Source organism: Excalfactoria chinensis, chromosome 3 (genome assembly GCF_039878825.1).
Source record: "Excalfactoria chinensis isolate bCotChi1 chromosome 3, bCotChi1.hap2, whole genome shotgun sequence".
Classification (NCBI taxonomy): Eukaryota; Metazoa; Chordata; class Aves; order Galliformes; family Phasianidae; genus Excalfactoria; species Excalfactoria chinensis.
The window spans coordinates 3,540,862-3,568,788 of record NC_092827.1 but is presented as its reverse complement, the minus strand read 5'-3'; the positions used below and the strand labels follow the sequence as shown (position 1 = coordinate 3,568,788).

Below are 27,927 nucleotides of genomic sequence, written 5' to 3'. Positions count from 1 at the left end.
ATTTGGATTATTTACTACAGCATTTGTTCTCCTTGATAATCGTGTTTAATTTGGACGAGAACCACTTTCATGGAGAAGAATTCAAATCTGCCTGGGACAAAATGAAAGGATGCTGAAATATTGCAGGTGGGACTGGAATACTCTGAAAAACAGGGGAGCACATCAGCGCTGTGAAGGAAAGCCCTACAAGTTTTTCTGTCTGAATGTCACTTTAAGAATCTGTTTTCCTAGCGCAGATCTCAAACCTGGGGCTCTGTGCATGAAGATCAGTGACTGAGCAAAGCCTGGATCTGTTAACTGCTACATCCAGGTCATGGTTCTGTCTCAGCCTCTGAAATAGGGCGGCCCAATCCAGACTGCTGGTTGGGAATGGTCCTTGCTACAAGCCAGGGAATTGTTGGGGTTGGTGCTAATTGCTGTGGGCTAAAAATGTGCCAGGGACTAAGCGTTACTCATTGAGCCATGTGGATGATCAACATCTAGTGGTTGTGCTCATGTTCCAACGTGTTTTGGGCTATGAACGTGATGAAACCCAACAGATTCAGCACCAGACTGTGCAAGCAAGATCCTCTGCTGGGACTTAGATAAGGAACTTCCTGCTGTAAATACAGCTCCCACAGCAGACTCCTTGGGGGTGAGGCAATGGCAAGGCAACACTTCCAAGCGGTGCGACAGTACAAAACATGGATCCTGCACAGCACCTCTGGTTCATGGTTAGACCTAAGCACACATGATTTGCAGGCCATTGGAGAAGCAGATTCATCTAAGTCCTGGGAATGCTTTTGACTTGTGTGAGGGGCAAGAAGGAAATCCAATGTGGTTCACACTTACTAGCCAAAGGAAGAGGTCTTCAGTAGCTGAGAAGAGTCAGCAGTGCTCATCTTGCTCACCTTATGGTTAATGGATATTTACTATTGTGTGGGGTGCAATTATCTCGCTGTCACTGCAGGCAAAAGGAACGACTTCCTGAAAAGAGGGTGGATTTCAGCCCTGGGGCTGAATACACAGGGCTGGCATAGGGAAAGTAAGTCTGGCAGAGTGTTTCTGTGAGGGGGAGTGACAAAGTGACAAAAACGGATGTGGTGCAGCTGGTATCATCTTGCAGGGAGGACCAGGGAAATGGATTCCAAAGAACGACAGCAGGAATCTGTTTCTTTCTCTGTTTCCCAAGCTCTGCGTGCTCTGAAAATGTCATGAGCCATGTGCAGCAGGCCAGAATCCAATGGCACGCCAGCATCAACCAGTTCAGTCATCCTCAGGTTGGCTTCTCTCTCCTGGGACTTCTCAGAAGTTCATGTATATACAGGATGGAGTCCAAGACTGCCTCTCAAACAGGTTAAAGAACATCACCATCCCCAAAGACAAGATGAGGTCAAAACATGCACCTGTTCCCTCATTGAAAACGTCTGTTTGCACCTTTGGGTGTTTTAGAAGTGGCCCTGCCTGCTGGACTCCCTCTGTTAGCAAGCAATGAGGTCAGTCAAATGCCACTTAGGACAAAAGTCATTTCAGGAGATTTCCACTGGTTCAGTAAATCTGTTGCACTCCCAGATTCAGGACTGTCACCCTGAGCTGGTCACATAAAAACAGTGATAGTTTCTGAAACAAGGGCGTTCTTTCCTTCAGTGCTCAGCAATTTTGAGTCAGCTGTCAACTGTGTGAACCTGAACTGCTCCATCTATGTCAGGGACAGAAACACGGACAAGTCCCTGCCTATTGCTCGCCTTACATCTTCCCTAGGTTTGCTTTGCACATCTCAGTGGATATCTGCTCCCTGTTCATCCAGAGTTATCACGAGTTATTCCTGGATGCCTGAGATGAACCCCAGAGCACAGCACAGCAACCTGAAGACAGTTTCTGTATCATTTCTTTACCAGCTAATTGCACTGCAGCGCACAGCCTCCTATGCTCTAACCAGGAGTTTGCAGCTATGTCTCCAAGAAACTCTGCAGCACAAAATGACCTGACAAGGCCTTAAATAACCTGCCTGGGACCTGTTCGGCATGACCTCGCTCTCCAGGATCATGTAGTACGAAGATCCTCCAATGACCTCAGGCTAATCAAACCTCTCACTCTGTGCCTCAGTTTCCCAGCTTGCAGCTCCTAAGAGCAGCATGAGCTAATGCTTGTGTAGTGCTCTGAGGATGCAATACCCCCCTGGTGCCTGCCACGGTATACACAACCTAAAATTGGCAGTGCTGGCTGCCTGCCATTGCTGTCCCGTGAATGGTGACTCATCTCTATTGGCTGTGCCATGTCCTGTGCGTGATGGTGGCACGTGATGTGAAACAGAAGGGTTTTTTTTTTATCAGCGCTCCAAAATAACAGAGCAAAAGCTACAGCAAGGCAGCGGACAGACAGAGAAGCTGAAGATGGGGGGAGAAGAAGGGAGAAGGATGACGTCTTTTGCTGGGCTTGTTCCAAAATCCCATTGGGAAAGAAAAAAAAGCTGCTCCTGTCTTCAAAGACTCCTGGACCCAATTCTTCCCTGTGCTGGTACAATACGGTTGATGATAGGGCAAGCTTTCTCCACACCACTCGCAGCCTTGGGCCTTGGGTTGGCCTGCTTTCAGCATGCCAGAGCAAGACGTTTCTGTGCCCACTGCCAACTGTGGAGATGGCTTTTTTGATGCTGCTGGGAACTGGCTGGGGACCAGCGACTTGTTTCAAGCAGGGCACCGAATTGCTATCTGTCATCCGGCATTGGTGAGAGGGAGGGGAAGGCAGGAACAGAGCCATATGCCCCTGTCTGGCAAAGCACTTGGGTCATATGAGTGGCCTCCTGAGCGGCTTTGTGTGTTTGGAGCCTCTTTGGTTTGTCAACGAACATTTAAAGGGAAACTGTGGTTCAATCAGGGCAAGCTTTCAGTGAAAATAACCCAGCTCCTCTCTGCCAAGCTCCTTCAGTGAGCACACACTCATTGAAGACCTTTTTTTTCCTTGCCCACCTGGCTTCAAGCAATTATTTCTCTGCTCACCTCTCAACTGTCACAAGGAACTGGGGCTGTGGGATGGATATCTCCCATTTCCAGTAGTCCAACTCCCCAACATTTCCAACTCCACTGGTGAAAGTTTTATTGTTGTATTTTTATTTGCCCTATGAGCTGTCACACAGCCCAAGTCCAAGCCCTGAGCCTGACCCTGCTAGACCTTCCCTTCAGCTTATCTCCTGTTATCTAGGACTCAATGAGGTGAAGATTTTATCAGACAAATATTTCTATTACCACAGAATCCTAGAATGGCCTGGGTTGAAAAAGACCACAATGATCATCTGGTTTCAACCCCCTGCTATGTGCAGGGTCACCAACCAGCAGCCCAGGTTGCCCAGAGCCACATCCAGCCTGGCCTTGAACGCCTGCAGGGATGGGGCATCCACAGCCTCCTTGGGCAGGAGAGGTTGAAAGGCTGAAGGCTCCCTTTCTAACTCACCCCAGCTAAGGTTACATTGACTTTTGGAGCACGAATGGGAAGTAAGTGGCTAACAAGTAACCCATTAATCTGTTGTCCTTTACATATCACCTTGTTTTTACATCTCAAACCATTCCATAAGTCTTATTTCTTTTCTAGCAGGATAGTCCAGACAGTATATAGTTCCCAGCAAAGCCATTATTCACAGCATATTATTGGTTAACTTTCAGCCTGTCTTCAGGGAAAATTAATTGAGAAGTCTACCTTCGCATTAGACCTAACTCATTATCGCTCACACAGGAAGCCTCTCACTCAGGCGCAGGGGTGTTGAGTCAACTGGAGGTTGACTCACCCCAAGCCCACTCAGTGTGGCTGGAAATGCCTTTTCCAGGCAGCAAAGACAACTGATAACTCACTGAATTTCCTTCCCTCCAATTCCCTGCAAGGACCGGACTGGTTTTCTGAACAGAGCTGCATGGAAAAGTATCCTGAAATGTCTCTGCATATAAAAAAAGACAAGCCCTAATCCTAAATAGGCATCATTTTGCTTTGGGAAGAGCAACAAGATTTGGCTATGCCTTTTGCAAACTCTACCACAGCTCTGCAGCCAACACATCTGTAGTTATGATGTCCAAAACCCCTTCTTGTACCTGACTCGGACCACGTAGCCTAAACAAGTGACACCTCAGATAGGCTGAAGCTAACGTTGCTATTCCTTAAATATACAAGCAGATTCAGACCGCAGGTTGCAGGGAGTGCAGAAGCCTTATAAAATCTTGGGGGTTGCAGCAGGGCTTTGAATAATGGAGGCTTATGTTGAAAACCTCATTCAGATCACCAGCAGGGCTACACGGGAGACAGCACAGCGTCGGTGGAAGGACAACACTTATGGTGGGGAGAAACCCTGCACTGAAAACTGCAGCCTCACGCAGGCAAACTCCCATCAAAAGCATTGCAAAAACCACTTGTACCATGACAGGGAGGAACACTTGACGCTCTGCTAAATCTCATTAAGTCTTTAAGTAGCCACATGGAAAAAAAGCAAATGAAGTGAAAGGAAACCTCTTTAAGAGATTTACGGTGACAAACTGACATCTCTCTTCCCGCACTAGATGTTTAGAAGCTGGGGGTCTTCTTTAAGTTGGTTGTACGTGCCCCTTGCCATTCAGCACAGGGGAACAGGCAACTCTGAAGGATGATGTGGGCTTACAAGAAGCTTACTCTGCAAGAAGGGAGATGGATTATCCACAAGGAGCAGTTATGGAATGAAAATCTGTGTTTGCAGGCTCTTTTTTTTGTTGCTGTTAATATTATGTTTCCTTCCCTAAAATACACCGTGTAATTGATATCCAAAGCAATCAGTGAATTCCTCTGTCCACTGCTGCCCAGGAAACTGAGGCTGTGAGCCACCCTTCCAACCTGTCCTCTCCAAAAGCCCAGGGGCAATTACAGTCAGTGAGGGACAGGGCTGCCCCTTCTTCTGAGTGCCATCATCTTTTGTCTAACAGTAAAGGGCTGATCTCAACGCACCACCTTCGTTCTCTCTGGATTCCCAGGAAAAGAATCAGCAAACAATCACAGAATGGTTTGGGTTGGAAGGGACCTTCAAGATCACCCAGTTCCAATCCCCTGCCATAGGCAGGGATGCCTCCTGCCAGACCAGGTTGCTCACAGCCTCATCCAGTCCAAATGGAGGGCAAGCAGCCCACCATCCATCTTTTGGCCCTTTTGGATATAGGCTGACCACATTTTGGAGGTATCCTCCCTCCTTCCCCCTCTGCTGGCACCAGGACACGGCTTAGCGATGACGCTCTGTAGGTTAGGTTGACGGTTGGACTTGATGATCTTGAAGGTCTTTTCCAACCTAAATGGAAACGATGCTATGACTCTGTTCTGAACTGATTGCCAGCTTTGCAGACAGCTGCGCTTGTAGCAGATGAATTGCTCGCGATGGGCCTGCATACCAATACCAGCTCCTTCCACATACATATTCAGGAACTGATGTAGACCCGCTTGTCCCAGCAGACACAGCACGAGGTTCTCCTGCTCAAGCTCTCAGCATGCATCTTCCAGGTCAGATCTGCTGACCTGATGGAGTACACAGCGTTCTTGCTTCTTTTCTCTCCGTGCTATTTTCTGCTCTTCCCAAGTCATCAGGCAACAGCAGCTAAGGTGAGATCTGGTCTGCCTTGTGCCAAGGATATGATGAAGGAACGGATCTGACCTTCATGAAATCTCAGCAGATGATGTCCTGAGCTGTACAGAGTCTGGGACTTTACCTCAAATTCCAACTCAGGAACCCAGGAAATAAAGTATGAATCTGATCTCATCCCCATCTGCTCCCTGCTAACTGCAGCTACAGCAGTTAGAATCAGCCCTTCTTCCTGTCCCTATCTATGTTCCTAAACATTCCTGGAGGAGATGCTCTGGATCTAAGTAAGTACTTCCAAAGGATCCAATCCTCTCACCTCAACAGCTATCTTAGCATAGGAACCAAAAGGAAAAAGCAAAAAGTCATGATTGGCATTGCACTAACGCCATATCTACTGGATAGAAGATGTAGGTGTGAGCTGACATTTGCTTCTCAAGACTGGCTTGGCTTCCTGCACTGGGCTTGGCGGTGTAGTCTTAAGTATAGGGAAGACTGAAGCTTCAAAGTGGGATGTATGCTGTGGGAAACATATATGTCATATAGGAACAGCTGGAGTGTGGACCTATAAGCATGGGCTGTACCTGGGTTTACAAGCCCTGATGGGGTTTGTTTTGCCCGTGTGCATCCCCCAGTGATGCAGTTGATGTTCTTGTTTAGAAGCAGAACTGACCTCTCCTGTTCCATAAACACCATGAGTCAGAAGAAGCTGGACTTTTAAACACATTGACTTCCTAACAATACTTATCTCCATTTCCTTTTATTTCTGCCTGCTTTAAAGGAAATCTCTGACGCTCCTGTTCCTAACTGATCCTCTCAGCAACTAATTTCCCTCTGCAGAATTACGTGCTGGATGGGAGGGAGGAAAACAGGATCATGGAGGAGCTCCAGGAAACCCTGCACCTGTGCCAGGAGTGCTGAGCAAGTTGTGCTGCCTGCATCCCTGGGCATCACCTGCTGTGCTCTCAGAGAGAGGATGTGTGCTGCCTCAGAAGAGAAAGCAGGCTTTGGTGAAAGAACAGAGGAACTGCATGGATGGAGGAAGGGAGGGGGAAGAAAATGATGCAGCCTGTCCAGTGGATTCGGCAGCCATGCCTGGAAGTGGCAAACTGAAACAGCCACAGGTCTGCTTGCTTCCAACATCTTCAACAAGGACCTTCCCAGATAGCCCAGCAATGCCACAGACAGGCCATCTTTGGGAAACACTACCTAAGTGCCATCCCTGGTGCATAGATTCTGCAGGGTCTGAATAACCCAGCAGTTTACCAGCTGATATCAGTGATGGTTCTCAGAAGGGACGATTCTCTCTCAAGCTGGAGACCAGCTGGTGGCCAGCTTGCCCATGGGTATGGAATGGGGAGATGCTCATCCAAGGGCTGGGATAGGGGCAGATGCCTCTTGGCTGGGATGGACTTTCCATGCTCCAGAACCTCAGTGCAGCAAAAGACATTAGAATTGGCCAACTCTACTCTGTATCTGCTTCCGAGATTCTGCCCTTCTGTCTATACGTCTCCAGCGATATCTACTCTACAACATCTTTGTGTCCACATGCTCCTCTCCACCTGACTTCACCCCTCTATTTTCTTGGACTTGCCAAGAATGATGGCACCACGGTCACCCCTTCACCCTCTTATGGGCAGGATATGACAGTGATCAACATTAATTTCTGGGCACTCTTCACAAAAGGCCTTCAACCAAGCCTCTTATGCTACACTTATCACCATCAGAGCATTGCATAAGCATTGAGCTGCTTGTCCTCACAACGTAATGCCAAATCTGGCCATCTTTATCACCTCACAGATGTTAGGAGGGAAACTGAGGCACAGAAGGACTGTGTTCCCCCAGTGACACAGAAAGTGGTGGCACAACCACAACAGGGACTGCCTGCCTCCTCCTGATAATACAACCAGTTCCTCTAGTCTGTACAGGCTTTGGAAGAGCTGAACCTCATCTTATGACTGATACTGTTCTTTCTCAGTGAAAAGAGCACAAATTTTACCCAGCAAACTCAGAGTGGAGCTGGAATGAGATTTGTCCAAAGTGGCAGCCTCGTAACACCATTAGGTTGCGTCCACCGGTAGCTGAGCAAAGGAAAGGCCGGGAGGATGGGGAGGGGGAGGACGAGGGACCCACTTACATGGTAATGTTTCTGCACGGTTCTTTTGGATCATTATGCAGAGCTGTAGCACCAGTTGAGGAGCGCTCTCCAGGAAGGTTTCCAGGAGGCGCAGCATATTTACGTCTGCATATTCGTACATCATAGCCCAGTAGAAACGCCGCTGGTGTTCCTTCCGCCTCTGGCTCTGGATCCCCAGGTACATAGTTCGGATATACCTGCAGGAAACAGGAGGAAAAGCAAAGGGTGAGACTTTGGAGTTCGACCAAATCCAATGGGAACGGGGCTGTGGGTCAGGAGTTGGGGGGAGGGAAGTTGTTGGGGGATAAAGGAGACTGGGATGGACATAGGCGTCTCTGCAGCTCTAACAGCATCACTGGAGGAGCAACAGGATGGCATTTTCACCTTCAGCACGCATGACCCATGAATGCAAATGGCCACACATCTTGCCACTGCAATTTTGGCAACGCTAGACTAGAAGGAGGTGCTGTGTATGGACAGATACTGCTCTGTTGTCTCTGTTTCCATAGCAGGTGTGCAAGGAGACCTGCAAACCTCACCCTGAGAACACAACTTCCCTTGAGAGAACCTCTAGCCAACCTTTGTCAACAGAGCTATCAAATCGGGGCAGCACAAGCTGCCCAGATCCAACGAGACTCAAGGCATTTTAAGAAAACGAGTATCTCCTAATAGGTTCTCTGCTAATTCTTGCTGATATTAATGACGTAATAGCACTAGTCCTCTTCAGTTCTGAGCAGTAGCTGTAATCTTGTGCTCTGAGATGCAGCATAGGAATTGCTGTACTTAATGCTGACCCCAAAGCTGGTCATCTGAGAGAGTGAATGGAAAGCAACATCCCCACTGCCCCATCTCAGATGCCTGCATGGGGGTGGGACGTGATGCAAGGATGGGCTCCCAGCTCCACAAACTGGGTTCCAGCAAACCACCGAGATCATTCCTGACCACTCAGGACTGCATGGCAAGGAAGGGGGTTGAAACAAGATCATCTGAGAGGTCCTTTTCAACCCAGCTCATTCTATGAAGAGTAGGAGGAAAGGATGCAAGTCTTGGTAGCCTCCATAGCTCTAAACAAGGGATAGGGAGAGGGGAGAGAAGCTCTTCAAGCCCTGCTTTTGCTCAAGCGCTTTGTCCTTCCTGTTTGCTGTTCACAACCACGGAAAATTAATGACCCCGAAGGAAGACTCGGACGACACCAAATGACTGACGCAGGAAAGCCACCAGGTGGGGCTCGACACTCGAGAAAAATGCTATACCGATCACAGGTGACACTGGTGGGACAGCCCCAGCAGAGCCCCAATGGGGTGGAAGCGCCCATGGACTCAATTGCTTCCCATGGCAGCTCTTCTTCTGCGGCTGCACAAAATGCACTGGAGTAATGCATGCCCTGATCCTGACTCCATCAGGAGCTGGAACAACAGCAATGATAGCATCACACCTAACTGTTGAACCTACAGCTTTTTGCACAGGTTGGCTGCACCATTCTCCTTCCATAATTGGGGAAACTGAGTCATGGATGCCCAAAAGGAGCTGTTGACTCCTTCAAGGGCAGAGATGACTTGCAGAGATATTTGGGCAAACTGGAAGGCTGGGCCATCACCAACTGCATGCAGCTTAACAAGGGTTCCAGCAAGTTGAACACGAGCAGCCAAAAGGGTCAACCATACCCAGGTGGTGCTGTGTGGAGCCACGAGCTGGACCTGGTGGTCCTTCCAACTCGGGATGTTCTATGCTTCTTTGACTCTCCCCACCTCCCAACCTCAACCTCTTGCCTAACACTCCTTGTGTTCTGCCTCCAAAAAGGAGGGGATGCTTCAGACTTTTGTGCTTCCCAGGGTGGCGAGTCCTGCCTCACCACCAGGAGAGGACACACCACTCCATCCCTTGATCCAGGCAAATATACTTTGCCAACAGCAAACGGTGTTCTATAATTAGGCTTTCAAATCCATACTCAGGCCTGATCCTGAAGCTTCAGCAACACAATGCTTCCTCTTATGTCACTGAAAGCCATTCACCTCTCTCTGCTTCTGAAAATCAGGCTAATTTATTTACTTCAGAGCTTAATTTTGGATCCAGGAGCCTAACCTCGGGCTTTCTATATTTCTTTTTGAACGCTGGCTATTTTTATCTATGAGTGTGTGTATTTGCGTGCACACGTGTATTTTTAGTTCTGAGTTCCATCACGGCTTCAAGAGACAGAACTAATTCAGGGTTGGGGTGTTTCTCTTTACATGCACAAAGGGTTGGTTGTCCCCTCCGCTCTGGCGGAGCTCCCAGAATTCCTGTTGGTATAATTACTCTCATGCTTATTTACTACGGATGCTGCAGCAGCACACAAACCATGCGGGGCAAAGGCGATGCTGTCCTGCAACCGAGCATGTTTTAGAGGAGCAAAAGCCATCAGCTGCAAAAATGTGATCAAATAACTTTTGGACACGACCCCATGGATGATAAAGACTGCTGAAGGGTCCTAATGGCCTGCCCCATGCAACCACAGGCTGACCAAGGTCAAGAATCTCACGCTGCATCTACAATAGTCAATGAAGCATGTGAGCCTGATCGCCTTACCTAAGGTCAAATGGCCCAAGGTGACCCCAGAAATGAGCTCTGTCATGACCCCAACCCAGCTGGCTGCCTTCAGACTCAGAACTGGGAGTGATTTCTGGCCCTTGCTTGGTCCTGAACCCTGTCGAGGCTATTATTTGGGAGAGCACTACTATGCCTTGATCAATCTAGCAGTGATGCTAACAGTTCAGCAGCCTGATGAAGTCACAGTGCCCATGACCAGGTCTTGAAACTGCCTAGTTTACCACAGCTACATGGAAAGATGGAAAGGAATAGGATTTTGGGCTACTCAGTCCACTCCCAACAACTACAGGTTAGGAAACTCATCTTGACCAAACATAACCAAGCATAACCAAGCCTACTACTGCTTCCTGAGAAGCAAATCCTGGATGGAAAAATAAGAGTATTTCTGACCTCAAGGATCATTTTTTTGACAGTTTTAACCCCTCCGCGCTCATTTTTGATCCTAGAAGATCACAGACAATAGAGGGACATGAATGGACTCTTGTGCATACCCTACAGACCCGAAGCAGAGCACTGGAGTACGAAGCAGCCATCCCGTAGCACCAACCTTTTTACCTGGTGCTCAGCCCTGGGGGCAGTAGGACGGTTTGGGGTGAGTTACCCAGCTGCTGGATCACCCTCCTACCACCTCCTCCCCAGGCGCTCCTGCTAACTCTTGCAAAGGGCCATTATCTTTATTCACCAGAGGGTGTTTGTAGATTAAAAGCCCACTCCTTGGAAGGAAGGAAATCAGGACATGTGGAACCGCTCAGCTGGAAGGCTTGAAAGGGAGGCTGGCTGAACGCAGCCTTAAAATGAGGTTACGTAAGGCCAGATCTCAGCTGGAGCAAGCTGGCATCCATAGGGCTCAAGCAATTTACACCAGCTGAGGCTTTGGCCTGCTTTTTTTAATTTTAATGAATTATTTTCATTATAAGGGATATAAAAAGGAATATAAGATGCAGCGCTCAAGCAACAGGAGAACATGAAAGTAAAATGCTATCTATGAAAAAAAAAGAAATCAAAATCAAACGTAGTGTTACCAGAGCAATTAACATGCTCAATATCAACATTTGTTAGGGGGTTTCTGCTTTGTTATCATGTTGCACGTTAGCAATAAGGACTCACAGACTGTTCCTAGATGGAGTACCAAGGTAGGAACTCTGGGCCCTGTCCAAGTGCTGACACAGCACCGCTTCCTCTGGCTGCATCCAAACCACGTTGGGGAACAGTTCCTGGCCCTGGGATAATTCCCAAAGGGTATTACAGGGCTTTTCTACACCACTGCTGGCTGTGCTGGGCCCACACCATGCTGGGGACCATCGCTAAACTGGGAAATATCACTTTCCAGAGCTCTCTGATATCTCAGAATCACAGAACAGTAGAATCACCGAGGTTGGAAAAGACCTCCGAGAGCATCCAGTCCATCCATCCACCTATCACCAGTATTACCCACATCTTGTCACTGTTGGCCTTTTTCGATGGGGTTTGCAACCTGGAATGAATAACACGCAGCAAAAACTGTGTTCATCAAGTATTTCAGCCCTTCTGCCTTGCAGTTTCTGCCCTCTCCTTCCTAGTAAACATGCCTTAGTGTACAACTAACCTTTATTTAAGTGACTGCTTCAAACCATGCCTCATAATTAGTAATCTCTCATCCTCACCTCGCTTGTTTGAGGAGGATATTGCTAAACACAAACCAAGCTTGTTCTAAGCTTCAGAGATGCTTACATGAAGGGCATGACACCATTTGTGACTTCAGTAAACCAGGAGAGGAGGACAGCATCTTTGCTGGGACACGGGTTGCCATTATCTTGGCACTGAACCTGGAATGCCAACATTATTTCATTATCTCAGCTTGAAAGGTTCTCTGTCAGCAAGATTCTCAAATGCGTTAGTCAACGTCTGTTTCATTCAAAGACGGAGTCAAGTGAAGTCAACCCAGGCTGGATGGAGCTGTGAGCAACCTGGTCTGGAGGGAGGCATCCCTGCCGACAGCAGAGAAGTTGGGACTACATGATCTTAAGGTTCCCTTCCAACCCAAACCATTCTGCGATCCTGTGATTCTAAGTCTAGCTTGCAGAATAACCACCTCTTCGGTGGAAACTCCTTCATGCGATTCAAACCCTCACTCAATAAATGCATGTATTCGAGATGGGGTGACATTTGAAAGCCCATTTATATTATAAGGTCATTTTGAGACAGCCTGTTTGCATCTGCTAGAAAAAATAAAACATAGTGCCACTCTTCTGCTGTGTAGGAGAAACTGTAATCATTTTGTATTTTAAGCTAGTCTAAAGCTGTTTTAAAACACAGATGGCTTTACTATACACCAACCACAGGAGAGACATATGATTTATTCCACAAAATGTACATTAGGGAGGATCTTATCACAGTGATAGTGTAATTTGGCTTGGAAAGGAGTCCTAGAGGTCTATGGACCAAGTCTCATCTCAAAATGAGGTTAACTTTCACCTGATCATGGCTTTGTGCAGACACGTGCTGTTAATCCCCAAGGATAGGGACCCCACAGACCCTTCCCATGTTTAAGAGGGGGCTATAAAGAGTAGGGGAATCAACCTTTTACTCAGGTAGACAGTGATAGGATGAGGGGGAATGGTTTTTAGCTCAAGGAGGGAAGATTTAGGTTGGATGTCAGGGGGAAGTTCTTTACTGTGAGAGCGGTGAGGTGCTGGAACAGCTGCCCAGAGAGGCTGTGGAGCCCCGTCCATCCCTGGAGGTGTCCAAGGCCAGGTTGGATGTGGCTCTGGGCAGCCTGGGCTGGTATTCAATGTGGAGGGTGGAGGCCCTGAATGTGGTGGGGGGTTTGGAACTTCGTGATCCTTGAGGTCCTTTCCAACCCAACCATTCTGTGATTCTATAATTTCAGGGTAATGTTCTCCGCTCCTGTGCAATGGAGCTACTTCAGCTGCACTGCCAATAGAGCACAGCACGTACTATATTGCCTCCTCTAGGACATTGCCCACAGCCTGCGTTCAATTCCCTTTCTACTGGCAGTTTAAGCAGAGATTTAGGACTGTTTTTTGTGACCTCATGGCAGAGCTGCAGGTGTGCTTTCATCCTGCTGACAGTGCCGGGGTCACAACCTCCAGCAGACACTCAGGGCAGAGAACTGGGGCAGAGGCATCACTGTAGCTAAAGCTGACAGAGGCTGAAGACATATGTGCTGTCTGTCCCCATGCTGCGCAGTCTGGGGGCTGTTCCTGGCATTCATCTGTGTGACTTTCTCCTTCCTTAGCTGCAGATATTTGTCTCTGACTCACAGACTGTCTTTCCACAACCAGAAGAAGAGAAACAAAAGGACCACAATGATCATCTGGTTCCAACCCCCTGCTATGTGCAGGGCCACCAACCAGCAGACCAGGCTGCCCAGAGCCACATCCAGCCTGGCCTTGAATGCCTGCAGGGATGGGGCATCCACAGCCTCCTTGGGCAACCTGTTCCAGTGCATCACCACCCTGTTTCATGGGCATCATCAGCATGGCCCCTATTTTGCAAGCTGCTCTTCCCAGCCCCTCTTTCCTCACCTGCATTCCCATGGCCCGTGGGGCTCTTGGGGACAGACAGAATCCCCACTTGCAGGTCTTTGCTCAGTAAATCAATACAGCACCAGAGATCAGCTTTCTAGTGGGAACTTACTACAGTGCTGAGATGGGCTTTTAGAAATCATGTTTATGTTTTGACTTGACTCGTCAATTATTTTGTGAAGCATACAGCCTCAAACAGGGGAAAGAAAACAACAACCAAGGACCTCTTCATCACCATGGCTTGAAAACCATTTCTCTCATAATTTTAATGTGGGAAGCATCTTCTGTGCCATTCAAAAGAGCAGGCAGGGTAGCAGGGGCTGCTGGAGTGGGCATCACAGTGCTGGGTGCTGCAGAGATGTCACAGCATCTATCACACGTGGGATGGTCTCGTATCCCAGCACTGAGCCAAATGCCCTCTTCTGTCGCAGGTTCTCCCCAAACCCTTTCCAGTTCTGCAGTCCCAATGCTATTTTACACACCCATATTTACTTAAAGCATATTCTGATACCTACTGCTATCGCCCTGGGCGAAGCCTTCTGTTTTAAATCAAAGCTGTTAAAGAGCTTTACGCGGAAAGAAAGGAAGTTGAACTCAGGCTGAATTCTCATTTCAAGACCGTGTGAGCAAATGGAGTTCAACGTCAGGGCTCTTCTTTCAGAAATAAAAGTGGTCCCAGCCCAGTAAGTGTTACAAGATGGATGCGGCCTTGAAAGTAAATGAAGGCCTTCGGAAATGACCTGTCTGGTCTTGGCTCCTCGCAAGGCAAGTTTCAGGGCAAACCCAAAGAAATGCCTGAGGGTTCGAAAAATGTAAGTATTCAAGGGCATGATACTACAGGGACACATGGAAACAGTCACCTTGCCCTTTCTATAGGACGAGCAGCATTATAGTGCTTAGCCCAAGATGGTCTCCAGAGATAACCTGGCATCATGTGGACTTCCCAGAGCCACCAGATATCTCAGGGGAGGATGAGTTTGCATTGGTTTGGGAGCTGAAGACAGGGACATGTCCTCAGAACTCTCTGCAAGCCCCCAGGATCCCTTGGTGGAGGATGAGAGCAGCAGAGAGGGGAGGATTGGCTGCAATGTGGGTCCCTGGAGATGGAGGCGTACCGTGGAGGTTTCTTCTTCTTAGGGTCTTCTATTTCCCATATGATTTAACAGACCATTTTTGGCAGAGCAGGTCCAAAGATCAGCAGGCAGCCTGGGGTTTAAACCCTCCAAAACTGATTTGGACCCCAGAACCAAAAAGAACCACGATATGGGGCTGATCCCTTTGGTCAGGTGGAAACGTTTCCTGTTCCCAGGCTCTAGCTGCTGGGGAAGGGGAGTCACATCTCCACCTAGGATATAAGGCACCCGATAGAGATTCTAGGGTAGAATTTACTGAATTTACAGTATTAATCCTCTCCTTGGCCATCAAGGTCACTGATGCCAAAGTAGGACCTGAAGTCATTGGGTAGCACTGCCATGCAGTACTGTGGCTCTATGGAGCTGAGGAGGAGAGTAAAGGGAACGGATCCCCTCAGAGCCACCAAAACCCTCTCGGGGGGACAACTGGGGTGCAACCCAGCCTCGTAAGGGACCACCACAGCCCTGGGATACAGCATTCAGCAACACATCCCCAGCTGGTCTGTGCTGTTAGGTCACAGCATCCCTCGAGCAGGGCTCCCGACATAGAGACATTGCACAAGAGCCGAGGCTGTCGCCTTCGCTTTGCTGTCTGCTGGAGAAAAAAGGAGCTAAGAATTGGGTGAGCGCCTGTGAAATCCTGGAAGAGCGGCCTCAGATCTCGGCTATTTTTAGTTTCACAGAAGCTGTGCATACATTACCAGGGGCCTGCCTTCCTCTCTGGGCTCTCAGAAATCACACGGCATCATCCCAGCCTGCCAGGAAAGAGTTTAACCCTTGTTAGTCTGATGGCTGTCAGCCCATCCGTGTCAGTCACACCTTCGTCCCGATGGGGACCAGAGAAGGGCCTGGAAAAGTCATCGCACCCATTTTGGCTGTAGTCAGGAGGAGGATTTGGGGTGTTCGCTTTTTAAGCACTTCCATCATTCAAGATCTGTGGGCAGACTGGTCTAGTGGAAGATATCCCCACCCACAGCAGAACATTGGACCTGCATGGTCCTTAGGGTCCCCTTCAGCCCAAACCGTTCCGTGATTGTATGATTACACAGAACTTCAGCGTTCTCCAGCTCTTCAATATTTATTACCTCTGCTGCTTTGTATTGCTCATCAGCTATTCCTGGCCAGAGGAAATGCACTGGCACATTGTGTAGCACATTTGTACTCCGTTCTTTAAAGGGGGCTGTGAGTGCCACTGCAGGCTTGCAAACACGCACACATGTGCAGACACTGCATTGCATCTGGGTGTCACGGTGTCCTGGGGCATTCAAGGCCAGGCTGGATGTGACTCTGGGCAGCCTGGTCTGCTGCTTGGCGACCCTGCACACAGCAGGGGGTTGAAATTGGATGATCATTGTGGTCCTTTTCAACCGAGGCCCTTCTATGATTCTGTGCTTCTCTGTATTACCTGCAGTGATGTTACAGGTCTCCTCCCACCCCCATGATTAACAACAAGCATCCCAGCAGCTTGCCTACTCGCTGCACTTATTCCAGCTGCTGGGGGCTCAGTGTATGGATGTACCACTACGGAAGAGCAAGCTGCACACAGGAGCCTATAGGTACCTGCAATTGCAGCTGTTTCATTAAACAGGCTCCTCATTAAGACTGACTGTAAGTAATGAAGCAAGGAGGGATGCTTTCTAATGGTCACCATCAGGAAATAAATAAGCAGCCCAGGTGTGGTATCGCACAGCATTACAGTAATCGCTCCTTTTCCTTTCCTCCTACCAATTCAAAAGCAGCTTTCTGTTCAGAGCTTAATGGCAGCGGAGCCACCTGAGCACGTCTCCTTCCTCCCCCCCCCTCCCTCCCTGCTCACTGCAGAGCACACGTGCTGGTGGGCAGTTTGTCCAAGTGACACCAATGCAGCCGCAGGAGCTTTGTAGCAGCAAACAGCATCTGCAAGGCATGGCATCCTGCAACGAGGGGCTGATGTTCATGCAGCTCAGCACAGAAAAGGATGCAGGGAGGTCAAGTGACTTCCCCTACTCTATTGGGGAAATGGGGTGCTAGGGGGAGGTTTGCAATTCGGAAGGCCCTTGTTTCCCTGCCCGTCCTGGATCTGCTTCTTGTCTCCTTTCGGATGTGCAAGGTGAGCACCTGACACAAATGGAAATAAAGCCCTTCCTTCTCACACGCGTCCTTTCGACCTCCCGCTGCTCACAACGCTTCCCCAGCCCAAACGAATGCCTCCTGCATGCCTGATGCAGCCAAAGCAGCTGCCCTGCTCTGCGCGGGGGGTGTTTGCATTAGCATTGACTATCGTAACTGCTCAGACGAGATATATCCCAGAAGCATCAATAAATTGCTGAACTCATTGATCTAGACATGACTCAGGAGTCACCACTGAATAATCTCTTATAGGCACCTTCCTCTGGCTGAGCCTGAGCCCGGTTTCTGCTCTCATCAGCAAAGCAGGAGAGGTCTTTTCCATCTTGCACTCCTCTAGGGGAAGGCCAGCTTAAATGACACATGGGGGTTATTGATTCCGGTAATGTATGAATGGATTTTCCTCCCCCTGTGCTCCCCCTGCCCTGCAGAATCATTCAGCCCCTCTGTCATTCACTGCCCAAGTGCCTCTCCAAAGTGCAAAGACGCAATCTTTCCCCGCTGGCATTGCATGCTGTCTCCAAAGCCCTGATCTTGGCCGCCCTGTTTTCTTCTGCCTCCTCTGATCCTGCTGAGCACTGTCTCCTGGAGGCAGGATTTAACCTTGTGCAGTGATACAAGGATCCAGCAATGGAGAACATGAAAGGTCTCTACTTAAGAAGGAAGGTGTGTGGCCAAAGCAGCTGGGGAAGCTCGGGGTGCAGAATAGATGGGAAAGGTGATGCAACTGCCTGCTTCTGGGACTCTGCTCTTCACATCACCCTACATCCAAGAGTCCCCACCACCCCATGACTCACTGCCCAGCTGCCACTGACCACAGCTTACAATTACGGCTCTGCAGCTGAAGGATGTCACTCATCTGCACGTGTTCAAATCAGACCTTTTGGGGGCACAATCCCCACATGCAGCATCACTGATATTGCTCCCATCCCTACATACCCTAGAACCACAGAATAGCTTGGGTTAGAAGGGACTTTAATGATCATCTAGTTACAAGGGCATTTAGTTATGTTAGTTAGTTATGGGCAGGCATAGCTTTCACTAGATCAGGATTAAGGACCTCAGATATGATGGGACTTAGCCTCCATCACCTACATTTGCAGAGACGTTTGCCATTAACGAGCAGCTTGAACAGGCTCTGAGAAATGCCCTGTCCATAAAATGGAGATGGCAAAGCCAGCTCTGGGAGCTGGGATTTACTATAACCCCTCCTCTACATACTCTGAATCTCACTCAGGTTGTCTCTTCCCTCTGGAGTTGAGCCCCATCTGGTTAAAAAGATGCAGATACCTTTGAGGATTCCTAACTTCCTCTTCCATCATCCCATTCTGCCAACACACCAACCCATGTGCTGGCCTAGAACTCAGCACTCAACTAGGAACGGTCCCCACACTCTTATCAGCCCAGAGAGTATCCCGGTGCCTTCAAATCCCTTCATGTGGGTCCACATCCCATTTCTGCTAGGCGTGAAGGACAGCTTTGACCTTGGCCATAATACATCACAGACGAACCCATTAACCACCCCGAGCCAAGTAAGGAGAAGAGGCTCTCAGATTCCCGTGTTGGGGCTGTGGTGCAGGATATCTAACACTTAGGCATCTCCTGAGACGTGGCAGCATGTCAGGAAGGCTCTCATCAGCCTGGCTTGAAGGATGGCCCAGAGAGGATATAGCATGGAGGTTCAATTCCCTGCAGCCGGAAATGTGCTCTCAGTGGCACAGAGTGGCCGGGTGCCAGCAGGGAGGAGAATCAACACGATCTTATGTGGATTCTCTGTTGGAAAAGGGGGGAGGGCGGTGAATCAATTCTCTTTCCCCTTGCTTTCAACACATCGTCTTTTTTTCCCTCGGCTGTGCGGAATATCTGGATCTCCCCATATCCGCAAGTCTATCAGATAGTCCTAGATGTGATAGGAAATATATCGAAACCTTTTACTGAAGCCACAGGAGCGGGAGCCCAATCTCCTTGAATAGGATTTGCTTTCTCACTTCAGCTGTCTAAAAGTGGGAAAACCAATTTAAACCTCTCGAAGTCCCAGCTTTTATCCAAGTTATTTCCAGAAGGCCATACATCCCATCCCAAGATAAGTGTCTGTAACACCTCCTACAGATTTCCCATCTCCTTACACTGATGACAGGCTGGGTTCCCAAACCCAGCTCAGATGTGACGGCTGATACCAGACGCTTGCCAGTGCCCTTGGCATCGTGTTGTTATCAGATGTCTCTCACCTCACTGCCACGATTTTGATAAGCCATCCTGTGGACTCACCATGGACGCACATACTCCATTCCCCATGGAAAAGACTTGGGGAATACGGGAGCTGGGTCAGTGCCAGGGACCACGCTAACACATTGGAAAGGATATTCCCATGGGAAGCAGAGCTGACACTAAAATGGAGTGCATTTCCCACTGACAGTCAGGCAGGGCTCTTAGAACTCATCCCATCGGGCTACCCAGCCAAGAAAACCAAACCTGCCCTGCCACAGATAAGGAATCAGTCGCTCCTGCTCCCTGTGCTTGTAGTTCCCCTGTCCAAGTCTCCCCACTGGGGACTCAGCTTTTTCACCTCAAGCCTGGAGGTCCTGTCCCCCTCAGCTCCTGCTGCCCACTGCAATCACCAGCTGGAAGAAAGCCTCGCTATGAGACTGACAGCAGAGCCTGCACGTCCCTGCAAGCCACAGCCAGCCATCCCCTGTGTCCTGCATCCTCCAGGGCTGCAAGTCCTCCTGTCACCAGCAGTGCCCTTTGACAACAACGTCAGTGCTCAGAGCTTAGCAAAGAGAAGTGGCACATAAAGCTGGCTCTGACCTGGGTAGGTTTGTAGGCAGCACAGAGCAGGACGTGGGCAGAATACACCCCTCTGAACAGCTTTGTTTCTTAAGGCAGCAGGCAGAGAAGGATGGGAAGGGTGGAGGAGCAGGACTGGATCAGCCCTAAGGGTAAACAAAACCCCTCTCGTTCATTTTCTTAGGGCTAATAATCAACTCTGTAGAAAACTCGAGCACGTTCAGATCAATTATTCACAGCTGGTCACCCAACTCCCACCCCACCAACCTGCAAATAAAGTTATCTGTGATCAGATCCTCCATTCCTCTCCCATTCAGCCAGTCCTTCCAAACACTGTTTTATTGGTGTTTCACTCTAGAGAAGGTTGAAGCAGCTGCTCCCTGGTGCACTGCAGTGCCGAGAGACCTGGGCACAGAACCTAGCAGTGCTGGCTCCTAGGTATCACTGTTATTTATATTACAGCGATGCTAAGAGGCTTCTGCTGAGATCAGAGTTTGATTGTAGGGAGTTCGGTTCATACAAATAGTAAGAGACAGTTCTTGCCCTTAAGGATTTACAATCTAAACTGACAAGGACAGAGACACAGCAAAGGAAGGGATGTGTTATTAACAGCAGGGGACCAAGGCACTGAGAGACGCAATAAATTGCCTGCGGTCATGCAGGGAGCTTGTAGAAGAGCTGAAGCCTGACCCTTGATTTCCCACTGATGCTGCCCTGTCTCAGTCCATGGCCCTTGCTTCTCGAAGGCTGCATTGCTGGTCCAGGCCCCCTACCAAAACCCCATCATGTTCAGGAAGGAGAAAAGCCCCACTCTGTTGTCACCCCCCAGTACTGTTATCCTCCCATGTCTGATGGCTTTGTTTCACACAGCCATCCAGGCCCCATTAGAAGGGTGAGGGCTGAGGCTGGGGTGACATCGATGCTGCTGCTCATGGAGCATCCCATGCAAAGCTCTAAGGCTTTGCTGGGGCTCATCCCCATTTGTTCCCATTGCTGTGGGTTGCCTTCTCCACCACAAGGTTAAAAAAAAAACACCTCTGCAGTGGCTGGAAGCTGCTTCTGCCATTTAGCACAGTAGATGCTATAGGAAAACAAAGTGTTGCAAGAGCATCTGGCTGCAGTAAAGCTGATAAATGAATCCACACACTGCAAATATTCATTCCTTTTCCAAGGCAGTTTTCTAGGCTCAAGAAAGAAAGGCACTGAGAGGTTCAGTCAGGCTTCGACGTGACCTGAGCTCTGGATGGGTCTGGCAGCCCACCCTGCTCAGTCTATCTACATCCTCACCATGGCAGGATGCACAAGCCTGACTGAGAAACTGCCATCAAGAATAGGATGCTCAGATTAGACCCAATCCAAGGGGTCCTTCCCCACAGATCTCCTGGATACGGCTTGGGAAATGGATCAGGAAATCAAGCAATGCATCTTTAGCCACCCTGAGAGATGATAGGGGTGGATGTGTCCAGCCTATGCCAATGGGCTCCATGGACAAAGAATGGGTGCTGGCACTCTTATTTATGAGTAGCAGCCCTTTGGCTTCAAGAAAACCTGAAACCTCAGTTTTTCAACCTTCTGCTATTCCAATTGCCCTGGACTCCGCTACTTTGGTTTTCCCCTCCATAAAAGACATTTTTTTCATCAAAATGATGGAACGTGGTTGGTAGCTCACAGTGGGAGACCGCACACTCTTCCATGGGAACTGTGATCAGTGAGTTGACTCAAGACAAAATACAACCGTGGTTGGAAAATACCACCTCCGTCGCTCCTACCCCACTAAATCCATTCACTACAAGGTCAGTCCCTACCCTTCTATTTCACACTCCTACCACTACAAAGACGTTTCTCCCAAGTCCCATTCCTCTGCTAAAACCCAGTCACAACCCACTCTTGCAACTGGAGCAGCAAAACCCAAATGCAGCCCTTAGAAGGCAGTCCAGGAATTTCTATGTGCTGGTAAGGAAGATGAAGCTGAAATCACTTTTACTTAGGGAAAACGTACCTGAAAAAGCAGGTTTTAAGGAATATCTCTTTGAAAGAGTGACCCTCATTACGTTTACTATGTTGGGTACAACACCATGCTAAGGCTGATGAGACTTCTTGGCCACTTCTGAGTCGTGCCAGGACATCTCAAAGCACAAAGATGATCCTTCCCTTCTCACCTGTCTGAGCACAACAGCACTCCCTGTGTGTGTGTGTGTGGGTAAGCATACAAAGACAAATAAATTATCTCTATTTACTTCATAGAATCTGGTATTAGTTTTCAGATTTGGCTTCCAACATCAGTTTCTTTCGCATTAGCTTACCAAAGCACTTTAAGTGTCAGGGATGGATTCAAACCTTAGCAGTGTTGCAAAAGGAGATTTATTATAGAATCACAGAACCACCAAGGTGGGAAAAGACCTCTAAGATCATCCAGTCCAACCGTCCACCTATTGTCAACAAGCCCATAGTACAACATTTAAATGTTTCTTAAACATCTCCAGGGACACTTCATGGTCCTTCTCTGGCCCCAAGGCCAATGGGCAGAGTCTGGCCATGTCCCTGCTATTGGAGTTTCCTAGTGGAACACCCAGTGTTCACAGGAGCTGGAGCAGCTCAGGGCTGCAGAGAGCAGGGCAGGTGCATTGTGGCTGCAGCCATGCAGCGTGCTCTCATCAACGGGGACAGACAGGATTTAATAAAGCCTTATGTCAATTTATTGTAAGCGTTTAACATTGTCAGTCTTCTCCCCCGGGAAAGCATCTCTAACTCTGTGAACCAAAGGCAGACTGTGATAGCTGCTGCCTCTGCAAAGCCTTAATCTCGCAAGGATCCTGTTCCAGGGCCCTGATAGCCTCATTCCTGTAGAAGGTTAAAGCCTTTGGGATGAGAGCCCATAATTGATTATCGTGACCCTAGGTGGGTCCTCAGGTCCGATTTTCTCCATGACACAGACTCATTTGCTGAAAGAGAGCTGTGCATCATTCTCCTCACGCATTTCAGCAACCAAAAAACACCCCATGGCTCAAGTAGACTTGGTGTCTGAGCAAGAGCCCTCGGGCTTTGCAGTCTGTCCCTTCCCTCTAGGAATCACAGAACTGTTCATTGGAAAAGACCCACTAAGATCATCCAGTCTTCAACCATCAACTCATCACCATCATGCCAACTAAACTCTTCCCCAGCTTCAGCCAACCATGGTGAAAGTTGACTTGGGATGCCAACCTCCAAGGGAAAGATGGTGTTAGTTTGGAGAGCACCAGACTGAGAGCACAGAGGTGGTCAAAAGGAAGCAGCAAGCTTTGCTTTTAGGGACATCAAGACATCTTCAAAACCAAGCATGAAACTCTTGATGTTCCACTGACCACAGGACTTCCTGCTGATTGCCATCACACAAGAGTCCATGATTTTAACAGTGTTTTCCTTCAATGGCTGCAAAAACTGCAGTGCCTTCACCCATTCTGCTGAATGATGGGAGCGTTTCTGCAGGCTTACCATGATAATTTAAAATCAATTTTGCTTTTGTATCCCATTATAAGTTTTGCAATAGGAAATTAGCGCCTTAGCAAATCATGCATTGCTTGGAAAAACACCACCACACATTACATGGTAGGACTGGAAGGTTTGGTTGGTTTTCAATTAAAAACAAAGAGCAAAGCCAAGTGCCATTTACAACAAAGCATCTACGGCGTTGCCACGTTGTTTTGGAGGCCAAGAGACTTGAGTGTTGTGAATGTGGTTGTGATTACTTCTCTAGTTGAAATGCAGCCATGAGACCCAGACATTGAGTCTCCTGGCTCACCTGTCTTTCAGTTCAAAACAAACAAAGAGGGCTGCTTTATATAAAGCGTGGTGTTTAATTATACGGAAACTTCGTGGCTGGCTCCAAAAGACCTTTCTTCAACAAACTGAAGAAACCACATGGGAGATGGAAGCAGAGAAGGAGCTGTAAGAGAGGAGATGCTGGAGGCATCCAGTGGGAGCAGATCCCTGTGAGGAAGCCTGTGTTGAGTGAGGGCTGAACTTCACATCCTTGCTCAGAAATCAGACTGACACGGCTCCAATGGGAGCACAGATGGGATCTGAAGTTGTCCATAAATGAGATGATGCTCAGCTTGCACACATGGATCAGCAACAGGAATGGAGGACAACATGCATGTACCCTTTGGAGAGGCTGAGGTGGCCAAAGCACAGAGGAAGAGCTAATGGATGGAGCTGATAAATAAAGCTCCTTTCAGACAGTCCCTTGCATATTGTGTTGGAAGGGGTCTGAACTGGGTCCTCTGCTGGCCATCAGTTGGCCTCACCAGCAGTGTACATCAGATGACTGTACATCAGATGGACTTGATGATCTTCAAGGTCTTTTCCAACCTGAGTGATTCTATGATTCTATGATTCTATGATCAGCAGAACTTTTTCATCCTCCTGCATTCGGGGAATGATGATCAAACCCTGTGGCAATGCTGGTGTGAAAACTGGAGTTCTATCCTCCACAGCAAGTGAACTGATCTTACCAGGATGACTTTCTGTCCGTTTTCCCACTGGTGAGCAGAAATTGCAATATATATTGGTTACCTCCAGCCCTTTCCACGACCATCACTTCAATAAGAAGGCTTGAGAAGAAAAAATAATATAGCCTGTTCCTGAGTTCCTCCATTTAAATTGCTGCAGCCATTCAAAAACCAGGTGTTTCACGCTATCCAGACCTCCGGATTACCCAACCCATCTCTTTAAATGCACAGCACCAAAAAAAAAGAGGTATTAAGGCTGGGCCTTCATCTCCTCTTTCAGCAATGCCTGCTTTCAGCCCTGGCTGTCAGCAGTCCCCTCCTACCATCAGAGGAATCAAAGGCGAAACTGGCTCCGACATGACAAATAATAAAAGCACCAGCTCCTCGCTCCTGAGCCACCAGTCATTAGGAAGTTCCTGCCTCTCTCCCAGTTGCACGTTAATGAGCAGAGGGAATGGTTTAGCTCTGTGTTTCAGAGGCAGCTTGGGGGAGAGATGAAACCTGCCGCTCAGTGGCTTTTACAGTAAAGCTGCTCTGCTCCTACGCTCTGAAAACCTGCATCAAACCCAGCACGGGAGGCCTGAGCCAAAGGATGGAGAGCGATGATGATGGCTGGTTCCTGTAGGGATGCAGGAAACCCCTCTGATCAGACCCCATTGCCCCCCTTGCTTTCCTCCATGGTATTTCCCATCCTGCTGGGGTGTTAATTTAGAGTGCAAGATGAATTAAGGATTAACCCAGGGACACAAGCTGCAACCTGCTAATGGACAAGGTAAGGTGGCTTTAAACCAGAATCTGGGATTAACCCAACAGTGCAGAGTGCAACCTGCTAATGAACAAGGTAGTGTGGACGTAGATCAGATCCTCAACCTCCTCAACTGAACGGAGATCTCAGATCCTCCAGGGACGGGAGATCTGATTTGCCTTCCTCATAGTGCTGCTTCCTGTAAAACAGAGGCATGAAGGTGAAACTGTGACAGATGGGACTGGCCATGCCTACGCTGCAAAACTGCCTTCTATTTGTTGGTCCCTTTGTCCCCAAGCATGCCGAGGTACAGGAGATGTACCTCATCCTGTATGAACACTCTACCCTTATCAGCTGCTTCTGGAGATGGAACCAGAAGAGACCACCTTGGACACAAATACAGCCCTTCCCACAAAAGCTCTTCCAACATAGGGGTTGCCACCTAAAACATCTGCTTTTGGCAAATGGACATATTCCCTCAAGGGAGAGTAAGCAACTTCACTCTCAAAAGTCTTGCTTGCGTTAATGAGTATTCTGCCCAGATGAGTATTCTGCCACACAGGGACCCTCACAAAGCTGCCACATCAGCTGGTGACAACTCAAACATACGCTGTGAGATTGGAGCTCTGAGATGCCTTTAGGGAGCGGGTAGGGTGCCTTGTAGGCTTCCTGGCATACAGTAAGCCCTGGGGCATCACTTGTGCCACGTCACACCACTACAAAGTCGTACGGAGAAGGAAATAGAGTAAAAACATTAAAATGTGCTTGCCCCATCCTCTATCATCCCCAATCAGCGAGACGCGGCCTGCGCCTGGGGCACGACGTCCAAGCCAATCATGGCTGACAGTGCCTTCAAGGGACGCTGTCAAAGAGGTTCAGGCTCACCATCCAGTGGGGAAAGACTTTGTGATCGACTTGGTGGGAAGCAGCACCTCTAATCTGGGACATGGTGGAGATGCTGTGGCATAGCCAGCCCTACGGGACAGGTAGATGTCCTTAACTTGTCCTTCTGCTCCACTTTTACAGTGGTTTGGATGCTGCAGCTTGACATGTGATGTTGAAACTTAGGGGTGTGGTGAGCAGACGCGCTCAGGGCATCAGGTTATGCCGTGTCCCCAGCTCATGCATCCAATGGCAGCAAGGGGCAAGGCAGAGCGTGACTCATCTCAGGAACCAAGCTCTGCACTGAGTCATCCTCCGGAAGAACCTCTCCCAGATGGGCAGCAGGAGGATGAGGTGGGCAAAGCTGAAGGGCACAGCACAGCCCTATTCATCAGGAAGAAAAGTTGTGTGTGGTTTTTTGTTGTTGTTGTTGTGAGAGCCATCTGATGCATTTCAGAGATCTGCTTTAGGCTGAGATGAATTACGAGTTTAATTATAAATTATATAGCTCATTGCAAAGCATCTCCATTGCCAAGATACCAAGTCAGGTGTGGTAAATCTCCTCCTTCTGGTCCAACCATTCTCCTATTTAGAAATTCTCTACATATTCACCGGTTTCCATTTTCTGACACCAGCCTGCTGCCCCATTTCTGTCTTCCCTGGGATTTCTCTTGCAAGTCCCTCTATGCAGTGGCTCTGGAATTAATCTTTAAGCATTTTTGATATGTTTCTTTTTAATCTGTAAGCACCGCAGAGGGCTGTGTATCCCAAAGAAATCACTGGAAGGAATAGCATACAAAGAATAAGTCACATTACTCTACATGCCCTTATACACAGGTACAGGTTTGAATATAGGTACAAACCTATACGAGTGCATTCACAAGGCTTATTCATTAATTACCCATGCATATGCACGCATATATGTCTGTATTTATGTACAAAGTGTACATTTATAGGTATATGCATATAGCATTCAAACACAATTTTTTACACCTATAAAAAGACGTCATCTTTTTGACGATGTCACATATTTAGGGACGTGGTTGGTAGACATGGCAGGTTGATTATCAAGCCATGCCGGTGGCCGCTCTAGACCACATCCCTCAGTGCCACATCCATCCTCTTCTTGAACCCTCCCGGGGATGCTGACCCCACCACCTCCATGGGCAGCTGCGCCACTGCAGCACCGCTCTTCCTGAGAAGAAGGTTCTTCCTAAGATCCATCCCGGCCCTCACCTGGCACAATGTAAGGCCATCAGCTCTCATCCTATTGCTGTCACTTGAGAGAAGAGGCCGATCCTCACCTCACCACAAACTCCCCTCAAGGAGCTGTAGGGAGTGATGAAGTCTCCGTGCCATCCTTGCAGCATGTTCTTGGCAGCAAATCCCAGCTCCCAGTCTTTGTTCTGGGGCACCTGGCTTCATGTTTGATCTACAAACAAGCGTGGAAATGACTCATCTCGTTCTATATATATATACAAACACACACCCTAGCCCGACGTATAGAAGGGAATCTCTTTCATGTTAATTCATGAATTAAATCTAAATTCATACACATGAGAGCACAGATGCAAACTCAGAGGTCTTAGAGCTGTCCCCATCCAGCTGTCCCTCCTCCCTTGTTCAGCTATCAATAAATCTGCAGGGAAGCTCCTCAGAGGGGCTGATTTATTAGTGCTGAGATAACCTGCATGTCAGGGGAGGGGGAAAAACACACCGCTGGACAATGCACCAACCAAGGCAAAGAGGAACACCCTCCACCTGGTGAAGGATGGGTGCTCCACCTGGATGCTGCAGCGAGGACTGAACAGCAACAGCCTTTGGCTCTCCTGGAAAATCACCGAGGCATGCAATAGTAATTGGTGAGCTACTTGTAAGCTGGGCATCTTCTCCCCTGCTAAAAGCTTTGCCTGTGGTGCCGAAGGAGTGGCTTGTGATAAAAATATACATATATATATAAATATATATATATAAAATATC

At 48.5% G+C, this 27,927-nt stretch overlaps 1 protein-coding gene across 1 annotated transcript in view; it reads right to left on the bottom strand.

The window, feature by feature from the left end:
* The window catches only part of XKR6 (XK related 6), a 128,697-nt gene that overhangs the window by 12,866 nt on the left and 87,904 nt on the right, over positions 1–27,927 (bottom strand). The window contains exon 2 of the mRNA XM_072332072.1: positions 7,695–7,891. Within this exon, the coding sequence (XP_072188173.1) occupies positions 7,695–7,891 (197 nt within the window). The remainder of the gene's footprint in view (positions 1–7,694; positions 7,892–27,927) is intronic.